The 21,364-nt window shown below is 42.9% G+C and overlaps 1 protein-coding gene across 2 annotated transcripts in view; it reads left to right on the forward strand.

Moving 5' to 3' along the window:
- The first annotated feature begins 737 nt into the window (after positions 1 to 737).
- The window catches only part of SLC1A2 (solute carrier family 1 member 2), a 90,734-nt gene continuing 70,107 nt past the window's right edge, over positions 738 to 21,364 (forward strand). Inside the window, exon 1 of one of the 2 annotated variants that reach the window (XR_007631661.1) lies at positions 738 to 1,181. Coding sequence is in view for 1 of the 2 variants with exons in the window: in XM_050337280.1 (XP_050193237.1) it covers positions 1,165 to 1,181 (17 nt within the window). In the remaining variant the exon portion in view is untranslated. The remainder of the gene's footprint in view (positions 1,182 to 21,364) is intronic. The other variant, XM_050337280.1, reaches the window with a different exon arrangement.

The raw sequence follows: 21,364 nt of genomic DNA on the forward strand, positions 1-21,364 counted from the left end.
CAGGCGGTGCAGGTAGGGACGCGGGGCGGGCCCGGGCGAGGACGGGGCAGAGGTTGCGGCCCCCAGCGGGCTGGCAGCTGCTCCCGGCGCCGGGCCGGGCTGGAGCGGGCCGGGCCCGATCGCGCCCGCGGCAGGTGGGGCCGCGCCGGCCGCACCTTCCCGGCAGGGGGCAGCACCGCCCCGCGCGGCCGCGCCGCGCCCTGCGCGTCCCTGCGGGCGGGGAGGGGTCCTCGGTGCTGCCGCGGGTGTGTCCCGGCCGTCCCGGTGGGACAGCGCGGCGCTGGGAAGGGCAGGGCGGCCCGGGCCTCTCGGGAGGGTGCTGCCGCCTCGGCGCAGCGGGGCAGGTGCCGCGGCTGCGGGGGCGCAGGCGGGGAGGTGGAGGCGCCCCTCGTCCGGCCGAGCCGCGGGACCCCGCTCCCGCCCGAGCGCCGTCCGCTCGCCGGGGGACGTGGGGGTGCGAGGGGTCAGCCGGACACTCAGAGCGGGTGTGAGTGTGTGTGTGTCTGTCTGTGGTGTTCGCGCCTTCCCGCGCCTCCCGGCCGGCTCCCGGGAGTCCCGGCGGGCCGAGCCTGCCCCGGGGAGGCGGTGGCGGCCGCGCCGAGCGGGGCAGGTCGCGGTCGGCGGCGCCCGGCCCTCCCCCTGCGAGGGGCTCGCCGCCCCCCCCGCCGCTGCCAAGGAGCTGTTGGGGGGGATTTATAGGAGTAACAACGGCTCGTGATGTCAGCCCGTGCCTAAAATAGAGAGGGATTGACTGCAAATCCACGGCTCGAGGGCTAAAACCTTCCAATCCAGCCTCAGCCAGCGCCGCGCCGATGTGAAGTCGCCCCCCACCTCCCGCTCGCAGCCGCGCACACACGCACACGCTCCCCGCGGCGAGGGGAGGGCGCCGGGGATCGCAGCCCAGGTGCCAGCGCCTCCTCGCCCCGCCGGCCACTGCTGGGAGGCCGCGGGGCACCGACAGCCTGCTCTGGGACGGCGGGGTGGGGAACAGCCGAGGAGCGGAGCTGCCGGATCCTCGCCCTGCGGAGCCCCGGGATTTACAAGGAATTGCGTGCTCCTTCCCAGACGTGAGCGAGGGTTATACCAAAGAGCCAACCTCCGTCGCGCCCTGCTGTCCAAATTAATCCCTTGGACTCTTGAGAAGACAGGGGGGTTTTCGGAACCATGGCATCGACGGAAGGGTGAGGGGGACCGTCTCTTGGGTGGGAGGAACGGGAGGATGGGGGAGATACCCGGCATTGTTCTTTTGGTAACAGTTTCCTGTCATCTGTTTCATTGTTAATCCTTGCCCCTCGCCATTCCCTAACAGAATAATTAGGGAGCGAGAGGAAACGAGAAGCAGACTAGCCACATATAGGAGAGGGAGAGGGGAAAAAGAATTTTAAATATGAGCCACTGGAAAGGTCTTGGTTTTTCTCCCATCACTTCTTTATTTAACCCCTGGAGGGCAGATCAAGCTTAAACCACCTGCCTGAAAGAAGAGTCCAAGTGAATGGTTAACTCAAGAGGGAGGGGGAAGCTGCTTCCTAAATATAACAGTAATAATAGTAGTAGTAATAATAATAATAGTAATAATAATAATTTCAAAAAGAATTGAGGACCTGTCCCCCCAACCATCTCTTAAAAAGGCAACAAACAAGTCCAACTTCTCAACTTGAGGAGTTGTGCAATTTTGTAGTTCTGTGCCAAATGCGTTACAGTGCTAGCAAGAGAAATGCTGGGAAGGGCAAAGGGTTCTACAAGAGGCTTTACAGAAAAGCAAACAGTTCAGCTCTGGTAGTGTCTCTTGGAAGGAAACCATTCTCCTTACCCATGCCAGGATTGCAAGAATCAACCACTTGATTGCTCTCTGATAGGGCTGGGGGCTTCTTCAGTTTATAAAGTAACTGGTAGTAGGAAAGAAAAGAAAAGGTTTCTTTGATCTCTGCTTGCCCTCTTATAACACTAGCTAGTATTAGACTGTGTTTAGTGTGAGCCTCCCCTTTATCCCTGGATGTTGTCATGTTGTATCAGCATGATCTGCTCTGGATAGGACTCTTTGAGGACAGAGTGCAAAAGGGAACCCAGTTTATATTGTCTTTGTGTCTCAGGCTGAAAGACTCACTGAGTTGATTTAAATAACCCAACACATGTCTGGGAGGGTGTGCACACAAGTGTCCCGTTACCTGGTCGGAAGAAGGAACTGGCTCTCTGTGCAGTGGCCCCCAGCAGTTGGCTTGGGAGGAGTGGAAGGTTAGAAAGTACTAGTTTAGGTTGCTTTAGAAAAAGGACAATCCGCCAGTCTGACAAAGCGCAAATCTGTAAGGCTCTTCTGGCTTTTCATAGGACTGTGACAGATAGTAATAAACTTTCCATTTGCTATTACCTTGCCTTTGCATGGAATTTTTGCACTAAATTTGTACCGTTTTGTTTTGGTAGCAGCCCAGCAATTTAATCTACCCTCTATAGCATGTCCTCTGACAATGAAATCACTTAATTAGGTACTGTCAACAAATGATCAGAGCCATGAGGAAGACGCTCAGAGATGGAAGAATGAGCCTACATCCATAGGGTTGCAGCTGTGTTCCTTCTGTATCCTTGGATTACCCCAACTATCATTCTCCTCTGGGTGCTGTGGTCACCTGCTGTTTGTATTCCCACATAAGGTGGCTGTAGAAATCTGTGCTTGTTTTGGACCAGTGGGGGAATGTGGGATTTGTTGTGCAAGGAGTTTAATAAAAGAAGACATGACAAGAGGTGGCTGTGTTAGAGAGATCTGTCAACTTTGGATGAAAGAAGGTTTTAAATGTGTGTAGAAAGAGAGGTGCTTTTAAAACAAGTTGGATAAACAAATGTGCTAAAAAAGATCAGAGTGCCAAAACCAAAAAGATTTCACTGGATGCACACTCTTGCTTTCCTTATGGAACAGAGCTAAATTGTCAGGACGAGAAAACAAAGAAGTTTAGGCCTTGCTTTCAAACCTTTTAGGAAATTTACCTAGATTAAGACAAGCTGAAACTGTTGTTTGATATAATTCAACTAGTGGTCGATGATAACTGAAGGACGTATGGAAAACAAGTTAAGTGGGAAGCATTCCACTTGTCAATCCCTTTTTACTGGTGAGAACCAGTTCTAAAACTGAATTGTCATCTTTCTCTCGCCTCAAGTAAAAAGCTGAGGATGGAGATTAGCTTTCACTCTGGCATAAAGGTCAGCAAACTGAGGCATCATAAGGATCACCAGGGAAAGTGAACATTAACTGGACCTTGTTCAAGAAGGCTTTCCACCAGCAGTGGCACAATGTGAGAGCGGTGGCAGAGAGTGTCTGTTGCTGCAAGTAGAGCAGTGCATCTCAGGGATACAGAGGTACATTGGAGAAAGACCTCCTGGAGGTGGGGACAAAGGTATTGTGTCTGGTGGCTCTCAGGATGTTCAGCTACATATGTTAGTTGACATCAGAAATATGTAAATGCTTTATTTTGTGGTGATAAAACTACTCCAACCACAGTCATTTTTTTGCAGTGAGTTATTTCGCCTCTAACAGGGGAGCTTACATAAAATCTCCAAAGCGAGGATGTCAGGGATGTGACAGGATACTTGACAGACAACAAAAGGCATACATACACAGAGGAAGGTAATTCTGTATTCCGTGGTTAAGAAGCAGTGGTCACTTAAAGCTGGGTTTTGCTAGGAAAGATTTCCTTGTCTGCACCTTTCCAGTCATTATTTGCTTTTCTTTCAATGTCTTGTTTGGTTATGCTTATCCATGTATAGAAATTTGCTGCACAAATCTTTCTGTTCCAGGAGGATGGTAGACAATGGGAAACTTCAACTGGTAGAAAGGGAGAAAGGAAGCGTTCAACAACATGGCGAAGTCAGACCCATGCATCTGAGTCTGTCTTACTATTGTTTCAGCTAGTGGGGTTTTGGGTGACTGTCGAATTCACTGTCTCTATCTTGATGGTTAAGTCTTTCTTTCACAAAATCCCCTGATACAGATATCATTACTAAGATGGATTTTTGTGTTTAGCGCGTGCTGAAAATGGAAAATAGCTAGTTCAAGGAGGAAGGGCTAGCACCCAGTATTGATACTGTTCAGGGTTTCTTGGTTTTATGTTCTCTGTTTAAATGTCCCCTGCTGGCCATGACTGCAGGCAGGTGCTGCTGGGATATCTGGCCTTCTTACCTGTGCTGGCATTGCCTTTCATGAATGCTTAGTGTGGTTCTAAGATCCCACAGCATTAGTTTATATTTGCAGATTGTGGTGTCTGACATAGGACTCACTATGCAGTAGGTTGATCTATGGAGATTTACCATAGCAGAGCATTTCAGCATTTCCATTGCTTTTACAGGGTCTTGACAGAACCTTAAGGTTAAAAGAGATTGACTCTGACCCAGTTGATGCCCATGCCTGCCTTCAGACCTTTGAGCAAAGTCCTGAACACCTTGCTTCATGTGGTTTTATTATGGCTCTCATCTCTCACTTCAGTGTTACTGTTCAAAAGGGAAAGAATGCAGTACCTGGCTACTGATTTGTTTTGTTGGTTTTTTTATAAAAACCCCACAGATTAGTCTAATCTAGAGATAGGTTTTAGATATTAAACCAGCTTTGTAACTCAGATATTAAACCTTGAGTATTTCAGTGACTTGTTTTACTTATTTGAGTGATGCTGATTTAAATCCTCTAAAAACTTGGAGATGTGTTTGTGTTTTGTATGCCTCTAAAGAGTGGGAGTTTCAGGTGTGAAGTCTGGATTTGGGTCTGTTCCTTCAAGAATACAGCCACTAGGAGACACTATCACAGCATCTGTAGTAGCAAATTAAGCAGAGACAGAGCAGGTGTCTGAGCCAGGAACTCAACCCTCAGTGTGCAGGTCAGCCTCAGAGCAGCCCACCATGGTTTGGCCAGGCACCCCTCTCCCAGTCCACAGGCATCATTAGGGAATCAGTGTGGGCCAGTGGGCATTCCCAGTGGACAGTTTGGATATGATCACCATATTTTGGAGAGTTTGACAATACTGATGTGGGCTCCTCCATATCCATTCCCAGTCCCAGGAGAGGTCTGTGGAAAGCCCAGAGATTTTGCCTGTGGGTATATGTGGTACACAGTTAACGGGCCGGTCTGGGTGTGCACGTGGAGGCACCCTGCTACAAAACAAATCCAGTGAAGTGGAATAGTCTGAAACATTATTATGTTTGATAGACAAAAGTCTGGGTAATTGCTTAGCATCGTGGTTTGACTAGTGAAATAGTTTTAAGTGCTTCTCAGTTTTATGTACACTTAATATAATTGGTGTTTATGTAACATGAAATGGCACAAATGCAGTGCTCCCATTCTGTTCAGAGTAGTGCATAAACTGCATGGAAGCTACAGAGATCCCTACTCTGGTATTTGACTTTATCAGTATCTCACTTCACAAGAAAAAAAACAAAATAAAACAAAAAAATCCCATCTGTGGTCCATTCCTCCTCTCCAAGTTTGGTTGTTCCTACATCGTATTTCTATAGATACTTTATCTTCATCCCAAGTTGCACTGTCTGTGAAGCTACAGTTCCAGCATCATCAGTACTCTTTGTCTGTGCTACTGGATCACTAAACAATGAAAGTTTGGTCCAGATCAGAGAACATATTTGATTTCTCTAAAATTAGCCACAGCACACAGTATGGAACTTACGTAGGTTTTATATTAGCTATAGAAAGATGGCTATTAGTCAATTCAACATAAGTTAACACAGGAGGCACAAATAATAAATACTTACCTGGCATCAAGCCCTGTGAATACAAGTTAAACTGTCAACATTTTTTGAACTAATTTGAACTTTAGGAATTAAAGTACTACACAGGATTATTTTTTTAGTCACGCATCTGTGGTGGGTTTGGATCTTGGATTAAGAGTCATAAGCCATTTGTTGCATTGTCAAGACAAAACCTGAAAGGGAGATTGCCAGTATTTATTAATCATCTAGCTTGGAGACAACAGGACACACCTAGGTGAGTCAGAAAAACTAACTCTGCATTTCATTGTAGGGTTCAGGTGCCTACATAGGGGAATGGGGTTTCAGGATCTGACACAATATGTACAACAAGCACACCCACAGATTTCTTGACATTTGAGTTCTTATTCTGTAATTTACCCACAGAATTTCTATACATGGAAACTTGATGAATTATTCTGGCACAAATGTTTAGATATTTCAGAGGATGAAATCTTCCAAGTGGTCTTGCTGTTATTTTTATGCAGGATTTGACCAACACCAACATAGGATAGAGATGTTTTATCTTATGCTCTTAGACATTTTTCAGGACAGATGGGGAGGATGTAGCCTGTTAATTAGACATATCAGCTGTGGCTCTGACCTCATTTCACTGAGGACAATTGCAAATCTCTCATCAATTTCAATGAAAGAGAATTAGGCTTTTCAGGGGATAACTCATGCTCATGTTCCTTAAAGCCAACCTAATGACACGATGGTTCTCATGGCCCCAGCCTTCAGTCTGACCACAAGGTACACTTTCAAAAAGAAGTTGTCACCTAGACGGTAGCTCCGTTTTGTACATATTCAGTCCTTTTATAGACACACAATATACTTCTTATACAGTCTACAGGGACTTATTTATTCTGAACTTTTTGGAAAAAGCAGGTTATAGTATTGGATTAGATATACAAAGCGAAAAAGGAGATCGTGCTTCCTTAAAAAATGATTAAAGTTTTCAAAAGACTGTCTTACCATAGGTTTCTGTGAGATAAACACATATGTACAAGAACATACATGCAGATGTATGTGTTCAAGTGCCCTAAGAACTCAGCATACGAAGCGGTACTGTATAGCTATACTAGCAAATTATTGCATTTAATTTTCTCTTCTTCATTTTCCTGTTTCCCCTTGATCTACAGGCTGTCCCAGCCAAGATCCCTAATAACTATAAATCTGTGTTTAAAGGTTTGGGTTTTTTTAAAAGAGGCTGTCATTAAAGCTCTATCCTCTCACCTGTGTGGCAGTGTGGTTGGCATGGGAGTTCTTTCTTGGTGTAGATGACAGTGGGAACACTGGAACTCTGTAAGCAGGAGAGTGCAGAGCCCACACTAACACTGGCCTGCAGTATTAGGCTATCTCTGCAAAGAGTTGGCATCATACAGAAGCATTCTGTGTGCTTGGGAGGGGTGTGGAGTGAAGGCATAGTGCTAACCAGAGGGCCTTCATCTGCAGTACCTTCTCATATAATACCTTTTCTTCTGTGTGATTTACATCCCTTTCCCAAGCAGAATGTGTTGCAATACCTGCTATTTAGAACAACTAATTTTATGAGTTCTTGGAAATGCTGGCTGGGTGTGTCAAATCCATCATGTCTGTTATTGTCCATCTGCTAATGAAACTCCTCTCTTGCCAACTCAGTACAGTAGTTCACACAATTTTAGCCTTCAGCTCATTAGTTTAAAATGCTATTTCCAGAGGCGACAAGCAATAAAAGTAAGTGTGCTTTTATATATTTAATCCTACTTCTGTATTAATTTAAAGCCTGTTGGTGTATTTAAAGTTTTAAGACAATTAACTACAATACATGTTTCGGTGCTTAGGAAAAAAACAGACTAAGTTCAAAGATCATTGTAATTTCTAACTTTTGTCTTCAACATGTTTAGTTCCTGCATAAGCAATTCCAAATTGGGTATTCTTACGATGAAGAACATAAAAGAACCAAGGCATAAAAGACGGCTAATTGCAGGCATCTTTAGGAAAACAGCATGGAATTTTAAAAAAGCAGTATTTCAGGTTCACTGATGTGTCAGAGAAATCGAATAAATTTAAGCATTTTAAATAAAATACAATAAAACGAGATTTTAAAAATTAAAACCATTTAATTTTCACTTTTCAAAAACAAATGCTTAGCTTCAATTTAGAAGACTAAAATGATAGGGCCTCCAATACGGAGGAAAAGATTTTACTGTGTATTAAGGAAACATTTTGAGTAGTCAAAAGCAATATTTGGGGTTTTTTGTGTTTGCTTTTTTATTTTTTTTTAAAATTTTGTTGGCAAACTCAAAACATATCTTTTTTTAGTGTGACTGCAACTGATCAATTTCCTGACTTTTTAAAAATGGAAACACCATGTTAAAAATCAGTAATTTTTGCAGGCTGCTCTCAGCTTTGTGGCTTTTTTTACTGTTTATCAACATGAGTTAAACTCTGGGCTATTCCTGTAAGCATTTAAATTTATAAAGATTCATAGAATCAAATACGAATTTGGGTTGGAAGGAACCTTTAAAGCTCATCTAGTCCAAATCTCATGGAATGAGTGGGGCCATCTTCAACTAGATCAGGTTGCTCAGAGCTGAGTCTAACCTGACCTGGAATGTTTCCAGGAAAGGGGCATCCATCATGTCCCTAGACAACCTGCTTCCTATGTTTTACCATCCTTATTATAAGAAACTTTTTTCTTATATCTAATCTAAGTCTACCCTCTTTCAGTTTAAATGCGTTATCCCTTGACCTATCACAACAAACCCTGCTAAAAAGTCTGTGCCCATCTTTTTTGGAAGCCCACTTTAAATACTGAAAGGCTGCAGTAAGGTCTCCCTGGAAACGGGAGAACGTCCATGGGCTGAACATCCCCAACTCTCTCAGCCTTTGCTCATAGGAAAGGTGCTCCAACTCTCTCATAACTTTTGTGAACCTACTCTAACTCTATACTTTTCCTGTGCTGAGAACTCCACAGCTGGACAGAGTACTCCATGTGGATTCTCAGGAGAGCAGAGCTGACGAGGAGAATCACCTCTTTTGACCTGCTGGCCACATTTTTTTTGATGCAACTCAGGATGGATTTCTGGGCTGCAAGTGCCCAGTGTTGCCTCATGTCCAGCTTTTCATCCACCAGAATTCCCAAATCCTTCTTGGCACAGCTGCTCTCAAGTTCTTCTCCCAGTCCATATTCATGTCTGGGATTGCTCTGACCCAGGTGCAGCACCTTGCACTTGGACTTGTTGAATCTCATGATCACCTTTGAGATCATTGTGTGCAGACATAAACCTACCACTGCCACGTCCACCACTAATCCAGGTCCCTAAGTGTCACATCTACACATCTTTTAAGTACCTCCAGGGATGCTGACCCAACCACTTCACTGAGCAACCTGTTCCAATGCTTGACAACCCTTTCTAAGAAGAAATTTTTCCTAATATTTAATCTAAGCCTCCCCTCATGCAACTTGAGGCCATTTCCTCTTGTCCTATCACTTGCTGCTTAGGAGAAGAGAGTGACCTCCACCTGTCTACAGCCTCCTTTTAGGGAGCTGTAGAGAGCAATAAAGCCCCCACTGAGCCTCCTTTTCTCCAGGCTAAACAATCCCATTTCTCTCAGCTGCTCCTCACAAGACTTGTGTTCCAGCCCCTTCACCAGCTCTGTTGGCCTTCTTTGGACGCCCTCCATTGCCTCACTGTCTTTGTTCCAATGAGGGGCCCAAATACTGTCAATACAGTACTCAAAGCGTCATCTCTGTTGTCCATCTTTTCTTTTTAGTCCTTTGTGGCTTCTGTTTTGTCTTTTTTAATAATAATCATTCTCTTTCCCTGTCGCTTTGGCACTGATGATTTATCTAGGGTCTCTGTGAAAACAGCCAGTTGAGATGAGGTTATGCCAAGTCTCTGTGCTTCAGTACTGCTCTGTTTAGTTTGGAGTAAACTGTTTCTTCTTCTCTGGCTACATACAAATGCATTTTTGATTCTGTCTTCAGTTGGTTCACTGGTGTTGCTTCCAAAATTTCCAAGAAGTTTTGACCTTTTTTTTTTCTGTCAATCTCACAGCCCGTTAGTATATTTTGCAGTGTTGATTTTCACAACTGCAGTTTTTCATTGTTGGTTTTTAATACTGGTAGCCATATCTAGGCATAGGGCCTGCCTACCTGACTCTGTTTGAGGAGCATCATGCAATTGCCACTGCCAAAGTCAGGGTCCTTGAGGCTCATCCATGAAGTGAGTCTTTTCTTATTCTTAGATAGCTCATTATGAATTGCATCCCTGATAAGAAGATAATGGACAGCACCTCTGAAGCAGGTGTTTTGGGGCAAGTTTAAATTTAATCAATCATCTCTTTGGCATCTCGAGAATAATCAGTGGTGTATCTGAGTGTAAAATCTGTGTGAGTGAGAAGATGGTCAGTTTGGTACTAGAACACTTAGGAGATTAAAAGTAAAACCTGCATTCAAACTGATACTTATCAAAAGTGTAAATACATTAATTTATTTTTTTATATTTATCTCAGAGAACACAGATAAATAGGTCTAAGGGGAGTTACATCACCTGCTAGTTCACATTTCTGTGTGAATCAGTTAGTTTCACTTAGTCCTACTGCCAAATTTGTGCCTCACATCTGGGAGTGACTGCATTTGTAATTTACTTGTGGCCTCCTCAAGCCATACCGTGTGGTTTCCAGATGGTAGACTCATCTTCCCTGAGGCAGGAACCCCCGGTGTTTGCCTTTCCAACTGTTCATTGTACTTTCTGTACTGTCATTTACCCAGCAGCTGAATTAAGATTGGATCTTGGAGATTTGCTCTCTCACAGGGACAATGACTGAGATTAAACAGTAAACAAGTCACGTGCGCTTGTAAGCTTCTGACACACTGCACATCATTCACAAAGGCTGTCTGGCAGGTGCTGGGAGCAAACCTGTTCGTTCCTCCTTGTTTGGACAAGTGTGTCTGATGCAGCACCCTCTTAGAGGGATCGACTAACACTTGTGGTACATGTTTCCAATCTGGAGGAGCAATATGATCAGGGACCAGTTTAGATCCTGAAGGTGATGTAACTGTATTAGCCCAGCATTGTATCCAAGCTAATGGCTGGATCTTAGTCCAGCTAATTATCTCGCCTGCAGAGGAGCGTGAGTATGGATGTGCCAGGCTAGCCGACACAGATACCCTTTATATACCAGGTTCAACCTATACAGAGTCTGAAAGCCTGTTTCTCAGCCCAAGGGAAAAAAATATCAATGTTATTTCTGAGTATGAAAATTAGTGCCAGTGTTTGTGGGTGTTAAAAATCTCCAACTGTCTAGGACCATGGCTTCCTTAATTAAAAAAATGCCAACGCATATGTAACATGTATCTGGGAATATGAGAATGGACTAGAGGCTCTTCAGAGGTCCCTTCCAGCTTTAACTGTTCTGAGATTCTGTGCACCACAAATACACAGTATACAGCCATCTCCATGCAGTATCTTCATGTCCTAGTTCTTGGATATGGCTGTGATGCCATGTACTGTTGGCATACCATCCTGTAATGTACGCATCCATGTTACTGATTGTTCATGAGATTGGCTTCAGGCTATGTATACATGAATAATAGTCCAGCCCAACAGAAATGCATGGTCTTGATAAGTCCATACTATGGTGGTTTCTGTGTGAAGAGCCTTAGGTTTGTTCCTTGTATTGGGTCTGGCTGAGCTGGAGTTCCTTTCCCCACACAGCCCTCACAGTGCTGTGCTTTGCATTGGTAGCTAGAAGCTAGAATGGTGTTGATAACACACTGGTGTTTTGGCTACTGCTGAGCACAGCACCAGCACTGTAACATTCCTTCCTCGGTCGAGGGCAAGATCCTGGGAGAGGACCCAAGTAGTGCAGCTGACCCAAACTGACCAAAGGGATGTTCCATACCATGTGATGTCAGCTCAGATATAAAAGCTAAGGCAGGGAGCAGGAAGGCAGGCATTCATTGTCTCCAGTGACTGCCTGCTGAGGCTGTGCTATTTCTCGGAAGTGGCCAACCATCACTGCTGGTGGGAAGTAGAGAATAAACCCTGCTATCTTTTGCTTCGCTTTTGCGCATGCAAGCTTTCGCTTTGCTTGTGCTTTAAATAAACGGCCTTATCCCAACCCACGAGTTGTTTTTTCCACCTTACTCTCTCCTCTGTCCAACTGGGAAGGAGAGTGATAGAGTGGCTGGGTGGGCACCTGGTATCCAGCCAAGATCAACCCACCACACTCCTCTAGTGCATTTCCTGGTGTAGCTTAATCCAAAACTAATTCAGGGCATCTGCCCCAACACAGCTCTGCAAGGTGAACCAGGGCGCAGCAGGTGGCCATCTTCAGGAGGTTCACTCCAGAAGCTTACTTCAGACTAAATTGCTAATATAAATTTACCCTTAGTTGGTTACTGATATTTTTTGGGTAAGTGCTCCCCACTTGTCAGGTTCCTGGCAGGCTCTTGTCATCTTGTGGCTCTTGTCATCCTCTGGCTACTCGTGTGCGTGCTGGCAGCACGGCTCCTTCTGTGGCCACAAGCTGAGGTGCTGCCATGGCCTGCTGAGTCACTTGCCACTGTAAGTTGCTCGTGAACAGTATTTGGCCTACTCACCACAAGGAGCACAGAGTGGGGCAAAGCCTGGCTGGATGTAAACCACAGTCTCCAATTACACAGAATGTGGAGGTTTCTGTTGTGAATTCATGCCAAGTGTGCAGGGGGTTCTTGGCCTCATACAGTGGCAGAAGCACCATCCCAAGAGTGTATGGTTTAGTACACTTCCTTTGAGGCAGAAAGCTATTTCATTAATTAAGCATCTGGTCCTTATCTGTGTAAGACCTACTTTTGCTGTTGTAACTGAGAAAAGACTTGTCCTAAAAGCGCACATGTATATAAACACATCATCCACATACAGGCATGCGTATGGGAATTAATTAACACCTGGATGCTATTTATATCACAGATATTTAGGTCAGGAAGTGAAAAACAGATCAGAATCCTCCACCCAACGTTTTAGGAGGATAGAATGGGCAGATGACAATGTCCCATGCTGGAAACTGCCAGGAAATACTGTTCCTATTGACATAGAAGTGTCAGAGGAACCTTCACAGCTATGTAGGGCAAAGGCATACAAAACCTGTCTCACTGTAACACCAAAGCACTTAGTAGGAGGCTGCCTGCTTCCAGGATTAGCTGTTGCCCTTCTTGCTTTCTTTCCCGTCCCGTTTGCAGGTGTGTTCCCTGCTGGTCTGCTGAAGGGTGTTCCCAACAATCCTTTCCAAGGGGAACCTGGAGAGGACCTTCTGAAAGAAAAGGGTAGTGGGCTCAAAGTTAAGGGCAGAAGGGCCTCGTAGCAGTCACTGTCTCTTCGAGTGAGTTGCTGGAGTGCCTTGAGGAGGACATTCCTGTCTCCTTTTTCTGGGAACAGTTTTGTGTCACACGGTGGCACCCTTGCAAACCAAATAAAACTTGAACTCACACTGCAGACTCTCTCAGGGAGGTCTAAGGGGTCTTCACTCTCACTCAGTAACTGAGGCTTCAGTGTCTTTTGGATGTTGATCCCCTAATTGTGTCTGGCTTGAAATCAGTGAATAGGTGGAAAGACTTACTGGGCAGCAGGAAGCAGATAAAACCCACAGGGACAGTGTGGTTTTGTAAGCCCCGTTTTTTTTAGGTAACCTGGCAATAGACACAAACTCATAGTGCAAAGGGTAAAACCCCAGTATGTTGGTTGGAATTTATCATATTTATTTTTGCCAAGACACTTATTTTTAACTTGATAATATTTAACAATGAGGTGTTACTATCAGGAGCAGTTAAGGATTTTGTGAAACATAACACAAGAATATATGTAGATAGATTCACACTGAAGGACTCTCATCCTGGCCACATGGATTCTCAACAGCTTCCTGGCTCAAACGGAGGTATTGTGTTACCAAGTTCTCTTAAACAGTTGTTATTTTGCCTTTCCACAAGTGGGGTACACTGCTGAGTTTAGGAACTTCAGTTTTGTAAACCTCTGCCTCTTAGGAGATCAATCTACTTGAGATCTTGCTTTTTGTCACTGTGCTGTCCAAAAGCCGGGGCTGAGGATCAGAGCCCAGCTGTGCGTTAACTCTTACATACATTTATAGTAGAAAGACAGGTAGTTGTCTGCTTTGGACAACTTACATTCTCTTACAGGGCTCCAGCAAACTGCTGCAGTGAAGGTGTGTCAGTATTTATTACCAGAACTTCTTTGTGTGCTGCATTTTTCTAGCTAAAAAATGACACCATTAGTTGTTATGGCACTTTGATTTAGGGGCTCTGGTGATGGCAGGAGTAAGGTGGAGTCCAAAAAAACCTCATTGTAGGTGTTATTTATTCACTAACCTACATATAATTCAAAATATCAATAGTTAGTTAATCTGTATGTATTGTCCAAATCAGGAGAAAATAATGCATTTTTCTGTCTGGAGGGTGTAGTAAACATGTAGTCTTAGAAAGGCTTGAATGCCTGTGTCTTTATTCCTGTCCATTTTAAACTTGCTCCCAAAATATCCTGTGGAGCCAGTATATGTAGCCCTTACCAATAAAAACATGAAGATAATAGTATTTCATTTGTGAAATTTTCTCCTGTGTCTGGATCACTCAATCTAGGTTTGCCATTTGCTTTGATAAGCAATTTTCTGCTGTATGTCATGCTATTCAACCTACATATGAAACTTGTTCATTGCTCAGACTCCTTGACAAATTGATGAAATGACAGTGTAGGATTGATACAATGAACTTGAAAAAATGTTAAGTGACAGTTTAATTCCACTGGGTGGTAACAGTTCATAATGTTTTCTATTCAGGCAGTGCATTGAAGGTACAAAGTTACTGTGATACCTGAATCAGTGTAACAGCCATCATATCCCTCCTCCTTGTGAAAGTACAGGAGGATTTAAGCAGTCAGCACATCTGAGATTTCTAGGCTACTCCTGACAGCCATAGACTGCTGAGTGCTGGAGATGATGAAATGAAAGGGCTATAGCTCTCACATTAAAGCCAATGGCTTTATTTCTGCGAAGGGAACATTGAACAGGGTCTCTTGGAAACTGGTCATTGCTGATGAAAGGAACCTGGCACAACAGGGCATGGGTTGGACAGGGACATCCAACTGCAGAAACAGCAGTTGATGCCTGGAGGTCAGACTTGGCCTCAAGGCTGAGGACTGAAGAAGGTGGCACTTAATTACTATCGTGTACCTGTGTGTTAATGCCTGGTAATTACCCTGGGTTATGTAGTGACCATACATCATCCTCCAAGTGAAATATTTCCATAATTTTGAACACCATAAGGACATCACAGGAGCTGACATACTCTGTTGCTTTGTATTTTCAAGGAGAAGAGAAAGTAAAGAGAAGGAGGATTTTAACTTCCAGCCAGTTACCTTCTATTTATACTCCCTCTGCTATCAAGAAAGATAATAGTTTTGTCAGCATATCTTCTCATCCATGATACAGCAAGAGTGACTACATCGAGTTGTTATTTTTCCGTGCTATTTATTAGTAATGCTGCAGACCAGTATGCCTAAGTTGTGCTTCTTTGGGGCTAAAATGTTATGTACAGGAAGACTAATGTCTCCTAATCTATCTTCCTGTGTAAACAAAGAAATCAGAGACAGTTTATGAGAAGTAATGTACTCTTGTCTTTGTAGGTGGAAAGTTCATCTATGAAGTTTGCTCCCTGTCACACAGCTGTGGATAAGAAAATTGTTCTGTCACCATGGCCAGTCAGATAATGCAAAACTATCTGTTTCCCATATTTTTGATCCCAGGTGGTGATGGTTATGCTTTTGCTGCTTGACTAGAGCAGGGAGGCTACAAGAGGGCTTGCTTCTTTGTGTGGAGTTGCAGTGACTTCCCTCCTCTTGTGAAAACACCATGTTGTCTTCAGATTTGTTGAACTGCTTGGGAAAGCTTAGGTTCTCCTTTTGCTTTCTCTCAGGTTTTGGTTTTGTTTTTTTTTTTTTTCCAAGCTGAATCTTGAAATATCCAAAAACCTGACAAAGGCAATTTATTTTTAGAGGCAGGCTGCCTTTCTCAGTGCTATTTCTAAGCACTGTTGTGAACTGATGTGTTTATTAACAATGGCTGATTTGTTAACCTAGGCTTTTAGACATCAAAAGTACATACCTGAAGGATAGAGAGGACATTTTCCAGTGATGGGAAGTAACTAGTGCCAGATGTACATCAAAATCTGGAATGGAAAGATCTTTGTTGGCAGCTGACCAGCTTATTGCATTTCACAAATGTTCCATCACTATCCATTCTGCTGACTATTACAAAAAAGTACTCAGGAACAGGAAAGTCAAAACCTATCTGAATCTGATTGTATATTTACCACATTATTCCTGGAATAATATGTCATACTTCAACATGTAGTTTCTTCCTCACAGCTTATGCTCCTGACATAACTTCAGATACTGCCTAGCAGGACAGAGTAGCAGGAAACAGAAAAGTTATTGTATGAGTCGATTAAGCATGATAACACCCTAGAAAAATGTTTGTTACATGACAAAGTGTAAAAGAACAGAATACTGTGTTTTCTTGAAATTGGCCATAAACAATTATTGTGAATGGTCTTCCTTGTTTAAAGAAGATGCTTACACATCTACTGAAACATGGGAGATGTTTTTACATACAGACACATACTGAAAGAAACACGTTCAAACATGCAGTCACTATTATGTCCTGAGTGGTAATCTACTACTAAATTGTCAGGTGTCTGTAGCACACAACTGACATACATGACATAGTTAAAAATTGTCCCATTTGATATACTGCAAAATTTACATTAAAGTGAAGAGGGCATAGCTATCATTTGGTTTGTGTGTTTAGGTGTTACTGACCTCAGAACATTTCTTAATTTCTTAAAGTTTTGTTGAGAAATTCTGTTCACCATGTCCCAAGTACAGTGTAAAAGAAATATTTGGTCTCTGTGGAAGTGATTTTCACAGTCTCCTCCCAGTGTAAATTAGAATATTCTAGCAGGTGCTGTAATTTTCAAAGCTTTGTGATAATTTAGACTGGTTAGTGAGTGTACTAGACATCCTTATATTGTATTTCCTGCTCAACATTTCCTTTGCCCAGAGCCTCTGGAGAAGGTGGTATAGGAGCTGGCTAAGCTGTATCTATATCTTTCAGTGTCTTCTTGGGTGAGTATCCTTCTTTCCAGTCTTAATTCCTTTTGAAATACTCAAATTATGTATGTGAAACAGAAAAGACTCCAGATTTTAGCCTTAAATCTTGTCCTCTTCTAAAATCCTTTAGCGTAGCTAACAGTCATCCCTGACAAGTTGTTCCATTGTTGTTGTTTTCAAACCATGAGCATTAACTTGACGTAGTGATTCATATTTGTTTATTTCAAGGCCTACGATGGACAGCTAGAAAAATTACAGTAAATACCCACTGTAAAAGAAAATATGTCAAGTTAACTTATCTGTTTTGTGGACAATGCTGAATCTGATTTCATATTAAAAAAAAAACCACTCAGAACTCATCAAGAGTAAAAATCAGTGACTCCTCCATCAGGGAGAGAGACCACCTTTGTCTTACTGGTCAACATTGGTAACAATGGTTAGAAGTCTCTGACTTTATCTATGGATTCCATATCAGTGACACCACTCAAATATATTTCAGTAGGTTTCAAATCAATGCACAGGCATACCTTCTACATGAAGATCTCATATTTTATAAGTTTTATTTAAAATGTCTTCTTCCAGGTCAGTGGGATTATTTATTTTGAGTGTTCCTGTGCGAAAATGAAAAATCCTAAGTTTCACCATATTGTTATTTTTTGTCCATAACACTTTTGCTATGTTTAGTTTCTTTTTTTTTCCTATTCACTCAATCCATGAAGTGGAAGTTTCCTACAGCTTGTTTAGTGCCTGTGTCAATAGTGCTTGTGTTGAAGACCCTGCATGCACTGCACTTCTTGGCAGTTCCCAGCAGACTCAGTAAACAGACTCTCTTGTGTGAGGGTGTATTCTCAGTAACTGTGAGTGCAAATATCCACGCTCACATAGACATCAGTGTTCACATGCAGCGTCCCACAAGTTTGCCCAGACATTCTAGCATGCCTTAGACTTGAAAATTTTTCTCTCTCAATTTTTTGACCAGACCAAGTAGTGGCCCCTAACAAAAACTATAATAGGAATTAACAGTTTTGGCTACCTGGTCTCTTCTGTTTACACTATAGGCCTCTATGTCGTATTTTTTCTTCAGACTGTTGGCAATAGTTGGTCACCTGGACTAGAATCAGACTTGATAGTTTCTAGAACTAATTCATGATACAACCATCATGTTTTAATTGAAAAGGAAGTGAGGAAAAAAGTGCATTCTAGGATTTTCACAGTGCTAAACAAATACTTGTTTTAATAGGTGAAAGGTAGGTATTCTGCCTGTTTGTTACATTTTAAGTCTTTATTCATTGCAAGAATGAATAAAAGTTAATTACAAAGGAATGCAAGGAAGGTGGTGCACATTTAATTGCATGTGTCTTGGCCAGCTTTGCGTAGGCTGTTTGGGTTTGCTGGTACAGACTGCTCTGACTGTTTGCCCACGTTCTGGCAATCACTTCTCATTGGTTATGATAGTGGAAAATTTCATTTCCAGCTTACTCGTCCTTCAGTGAGACTACTGCCAGTGTGGCTGGCAGGAAGAAAGCAGTGTCAGTGGAACATGATGGTCTTTTTGCTCAAGCCTAGACTTTCATGGAATACGTGATATGTGTCATGCATAAATTCTAATACTTTTCTGGATTATCTGTTATCTGAAAGCCTTTCTTTTAGAAGTCCTTCACAGCTGCTCACAAACATGCTGGCACTCTGTCTGGAAATGTATGGGCTTGCCTACTGTGAAGCATGCTATTTGGCTGATGGGCTGTGCACTAGCTACCCTGCACTAATTCCTCACACAGATGTGATTACCTCAAAGGAAAGGGAAAGTATCTAACGATAGCTTGAAAGTGTAGGAGAGCCAGCATGGTACCTTTACCTGCACCTCAATGGATTACTAGTACAGGCAAGCCTGTAGAATTGTAAAGGCATTTTTGCCCTCCTTCCCCTCCCTGCAGTCACATCTTTCAATTCACTGTGAGTTTCAGCAGCTTTGTTTTCTTTGGCTGTGTTCTAAGCAGGACTGCCCAGATGAGGCCAGGAGATGGGGTTAAAGAATTGATTTTGACTCTGCTTGTTGCTGACTACCAGCTAGCAGTACATGAGATGCTCTGCAAGTTTGAGCTTGGCAGCTGATAAAACCACTGGATGTTATGCACAAAATGAATTTGACTCATACTTGTCTTAAAAATACCAAGTCAGAGTCATGGGCCTTTGCATGTTGCAGACTTTGCCCAGTTCCCTCGTGCTGTGGGTGTAAAAGGAGCAGGACAGTTGTGAGAACAAGTAGTGCAAAATTGCTTGTGACTCTTAGGGAGGGAAAAAAAACCCCACCAAAACAGGTAGAGCTCTGTAACATGTGGTATGCAGAAATGGGGTTAAAAATGTAACTTTCCCAGATCTCCCTTCACAGGGCATTTTGTTAACAGTAAATGCTGCTATACAGTAAATGCTACCTTACAGTAATACATAACCATGAGGACACAATAAGGCTGTATGGGAGGGTGTAATTAGCACTAAAAAAAAGGATGACTTAAGAAAACCAAAATAAGACAAGTAGGTGCTTCCCTAATGAGGCCATGAGGAAAATGCTCACATTTAGTAAGTGGACTTTTTTTTTTTTTTTTATGAACTACCATAAATAGGCTAATGAAACTCCATTTAGGAATACACTGACAATACACCTTCCAAGTTGCAGTTGGGAAATGTTATTTTTTTCCTGCCTTAGAAAAATACAAACCTGGAATTCAGTTCTACCGACAGATGGAAAGCAAAGATTCACTGTATTAAACAAATAGATTAATAATACTCAGATCTTCTTTATAATACAAAAAATTACATATTTTGAAATTTATATCCGTGATTTTTTTCATTTGCTCCCCAAAGCAGAATGGAAAAGGGATTGGTGGTTCATATCATCAAACCCAGCTAATCACATTTTTTTAAGTGGAGAAAGACCAGTCGTTGCTCCTCCCTATTTGCTTAATGCTGCTATATCTGGATTTAGGATAACATGCAGGTAAAACACAGATTGGGATGTGCAGGTGGGTGCTTGAGGTACAGAGAGAGGTAGACTTGGCCAGAAATGGATTTAGAGAGCTGACACTTTGTTATTGCCTCTTTATACAGTTAGCCTCTAGGTGCAGATCTTTCAAACCCTTGCTGTGCTGAGATTTCTCTGCCTGTTCTCTGCTCTGGAGTGAGGCAGGGCAGCACCAATCAAGGAGAATTGTGCTGCTGCATTAGTCCAGTGCTGCAGCTGAGCTACTGTACCTTGTCTGTCAAATTAACCTGTGTCTGATATCATGGTAACACTTCTGGTCAGCCTGAGCAGGGGGAGTCTGTTTCTGCCTATCTTATGCACCTTGAACCCTGAGGGTCAGTTGTGGTGCAGCAGCCCTTCTGCAGGCTGACCCCAGAGCACCTTGCATGGTGGAACAGGAAGGACATGGTTGTTGCAGAGATGAGATCTGTTCTCTGTCAGGTGTTCAAACAAGAATCTGAACCCAAAGGCCAACTCGCCAAAATAAATCCCGTCTAGACAATTAGATACCATTCTTATGGCATTTAATACAATACTTTTAGTGTGGATAGTCATATTCTAGTGCAACATAAGAGATTATGAATTAACTTTCTCTTACCTGTTACCCGCTTCTTCCCACTACCTTATTCACAGCTCATCCCAAATATGTGCATGTCGAGCTTCTCTTTGGTCTTCATTTGCCTTTTAGATCTTAGTCATATGCAGTTTCTCTGAGTTTTGTTTCTCTCCTAGCCTTAGATTTTAATCTAAACTGTAGTTACCTGATGGCTTTACTTCGTGTTAGCATGCTTGCTACCACCTCTAAGTCAGAGTGAATTCAGTGCTTATGAATGGTGCTAAATGAGCAGTTGAGAAGAATTTGAAGTTGGTATTTGTCCATGGGTAGGAAGGTCTCAATGTTACTTCAGTACAGTCTTTCAGAGAGGCCTCCAAATATACAAACATCTGATTTGTGTAAATTTGAAAAATCTCATCCTACCTTTTGCAGTGAGTGAATCCAGTCCCAACAGACATTTTATCCTTTGGATTCTCCCTACTGTGTCTACCACAAGTAAAGTTTTTGTGGTTTGTGGAACTACTCCCTAGGAACTGAAATCAATCTTTTTACATATATCACAAAACTGCTGTTAATGTTGCACATTTTGGTAACAGCTGAGCCAGGCTGAACTGAGTCCAAGGATGATCCCAACTCCCCTTCCTTAGGCATCCAGTTCCACTCAATTGCAACACCAACACCCTCCACTATGTAAAATTAACCCTGCCTCTCCCAGAATAAAAAGCCTTAAGATATTACACTGTACCATTGCTCTGTCCATCATAGAGGAGTGGCCCTATTACAGAAACCAGGTTGATTACATGTGCATGACTACTGCAGTAGTGAACTGTGTATTGTTAATAATAATAACTACTCCGAGCTTGTAAAAATGGCCCAACCTATAAGACCCCCCTTTTGAAATCGTGGTCAGCA

This window comes from Myiozetetes cayanensis, unplaced genomic scaffold (genome assembly GCF_022539395.1).
Source record: "Myiozetetes cayanensis isolate MyiCay16 unplaced genomic scaffold, myiCay2020 scf6-25, whole genome shotgun sequence".
NCBI lineage: Eukaryota > Metazoa > Chordata > Aves > Passeriformes > Tyrannidae > Myiozetetes > Myiozetetes cayanensis.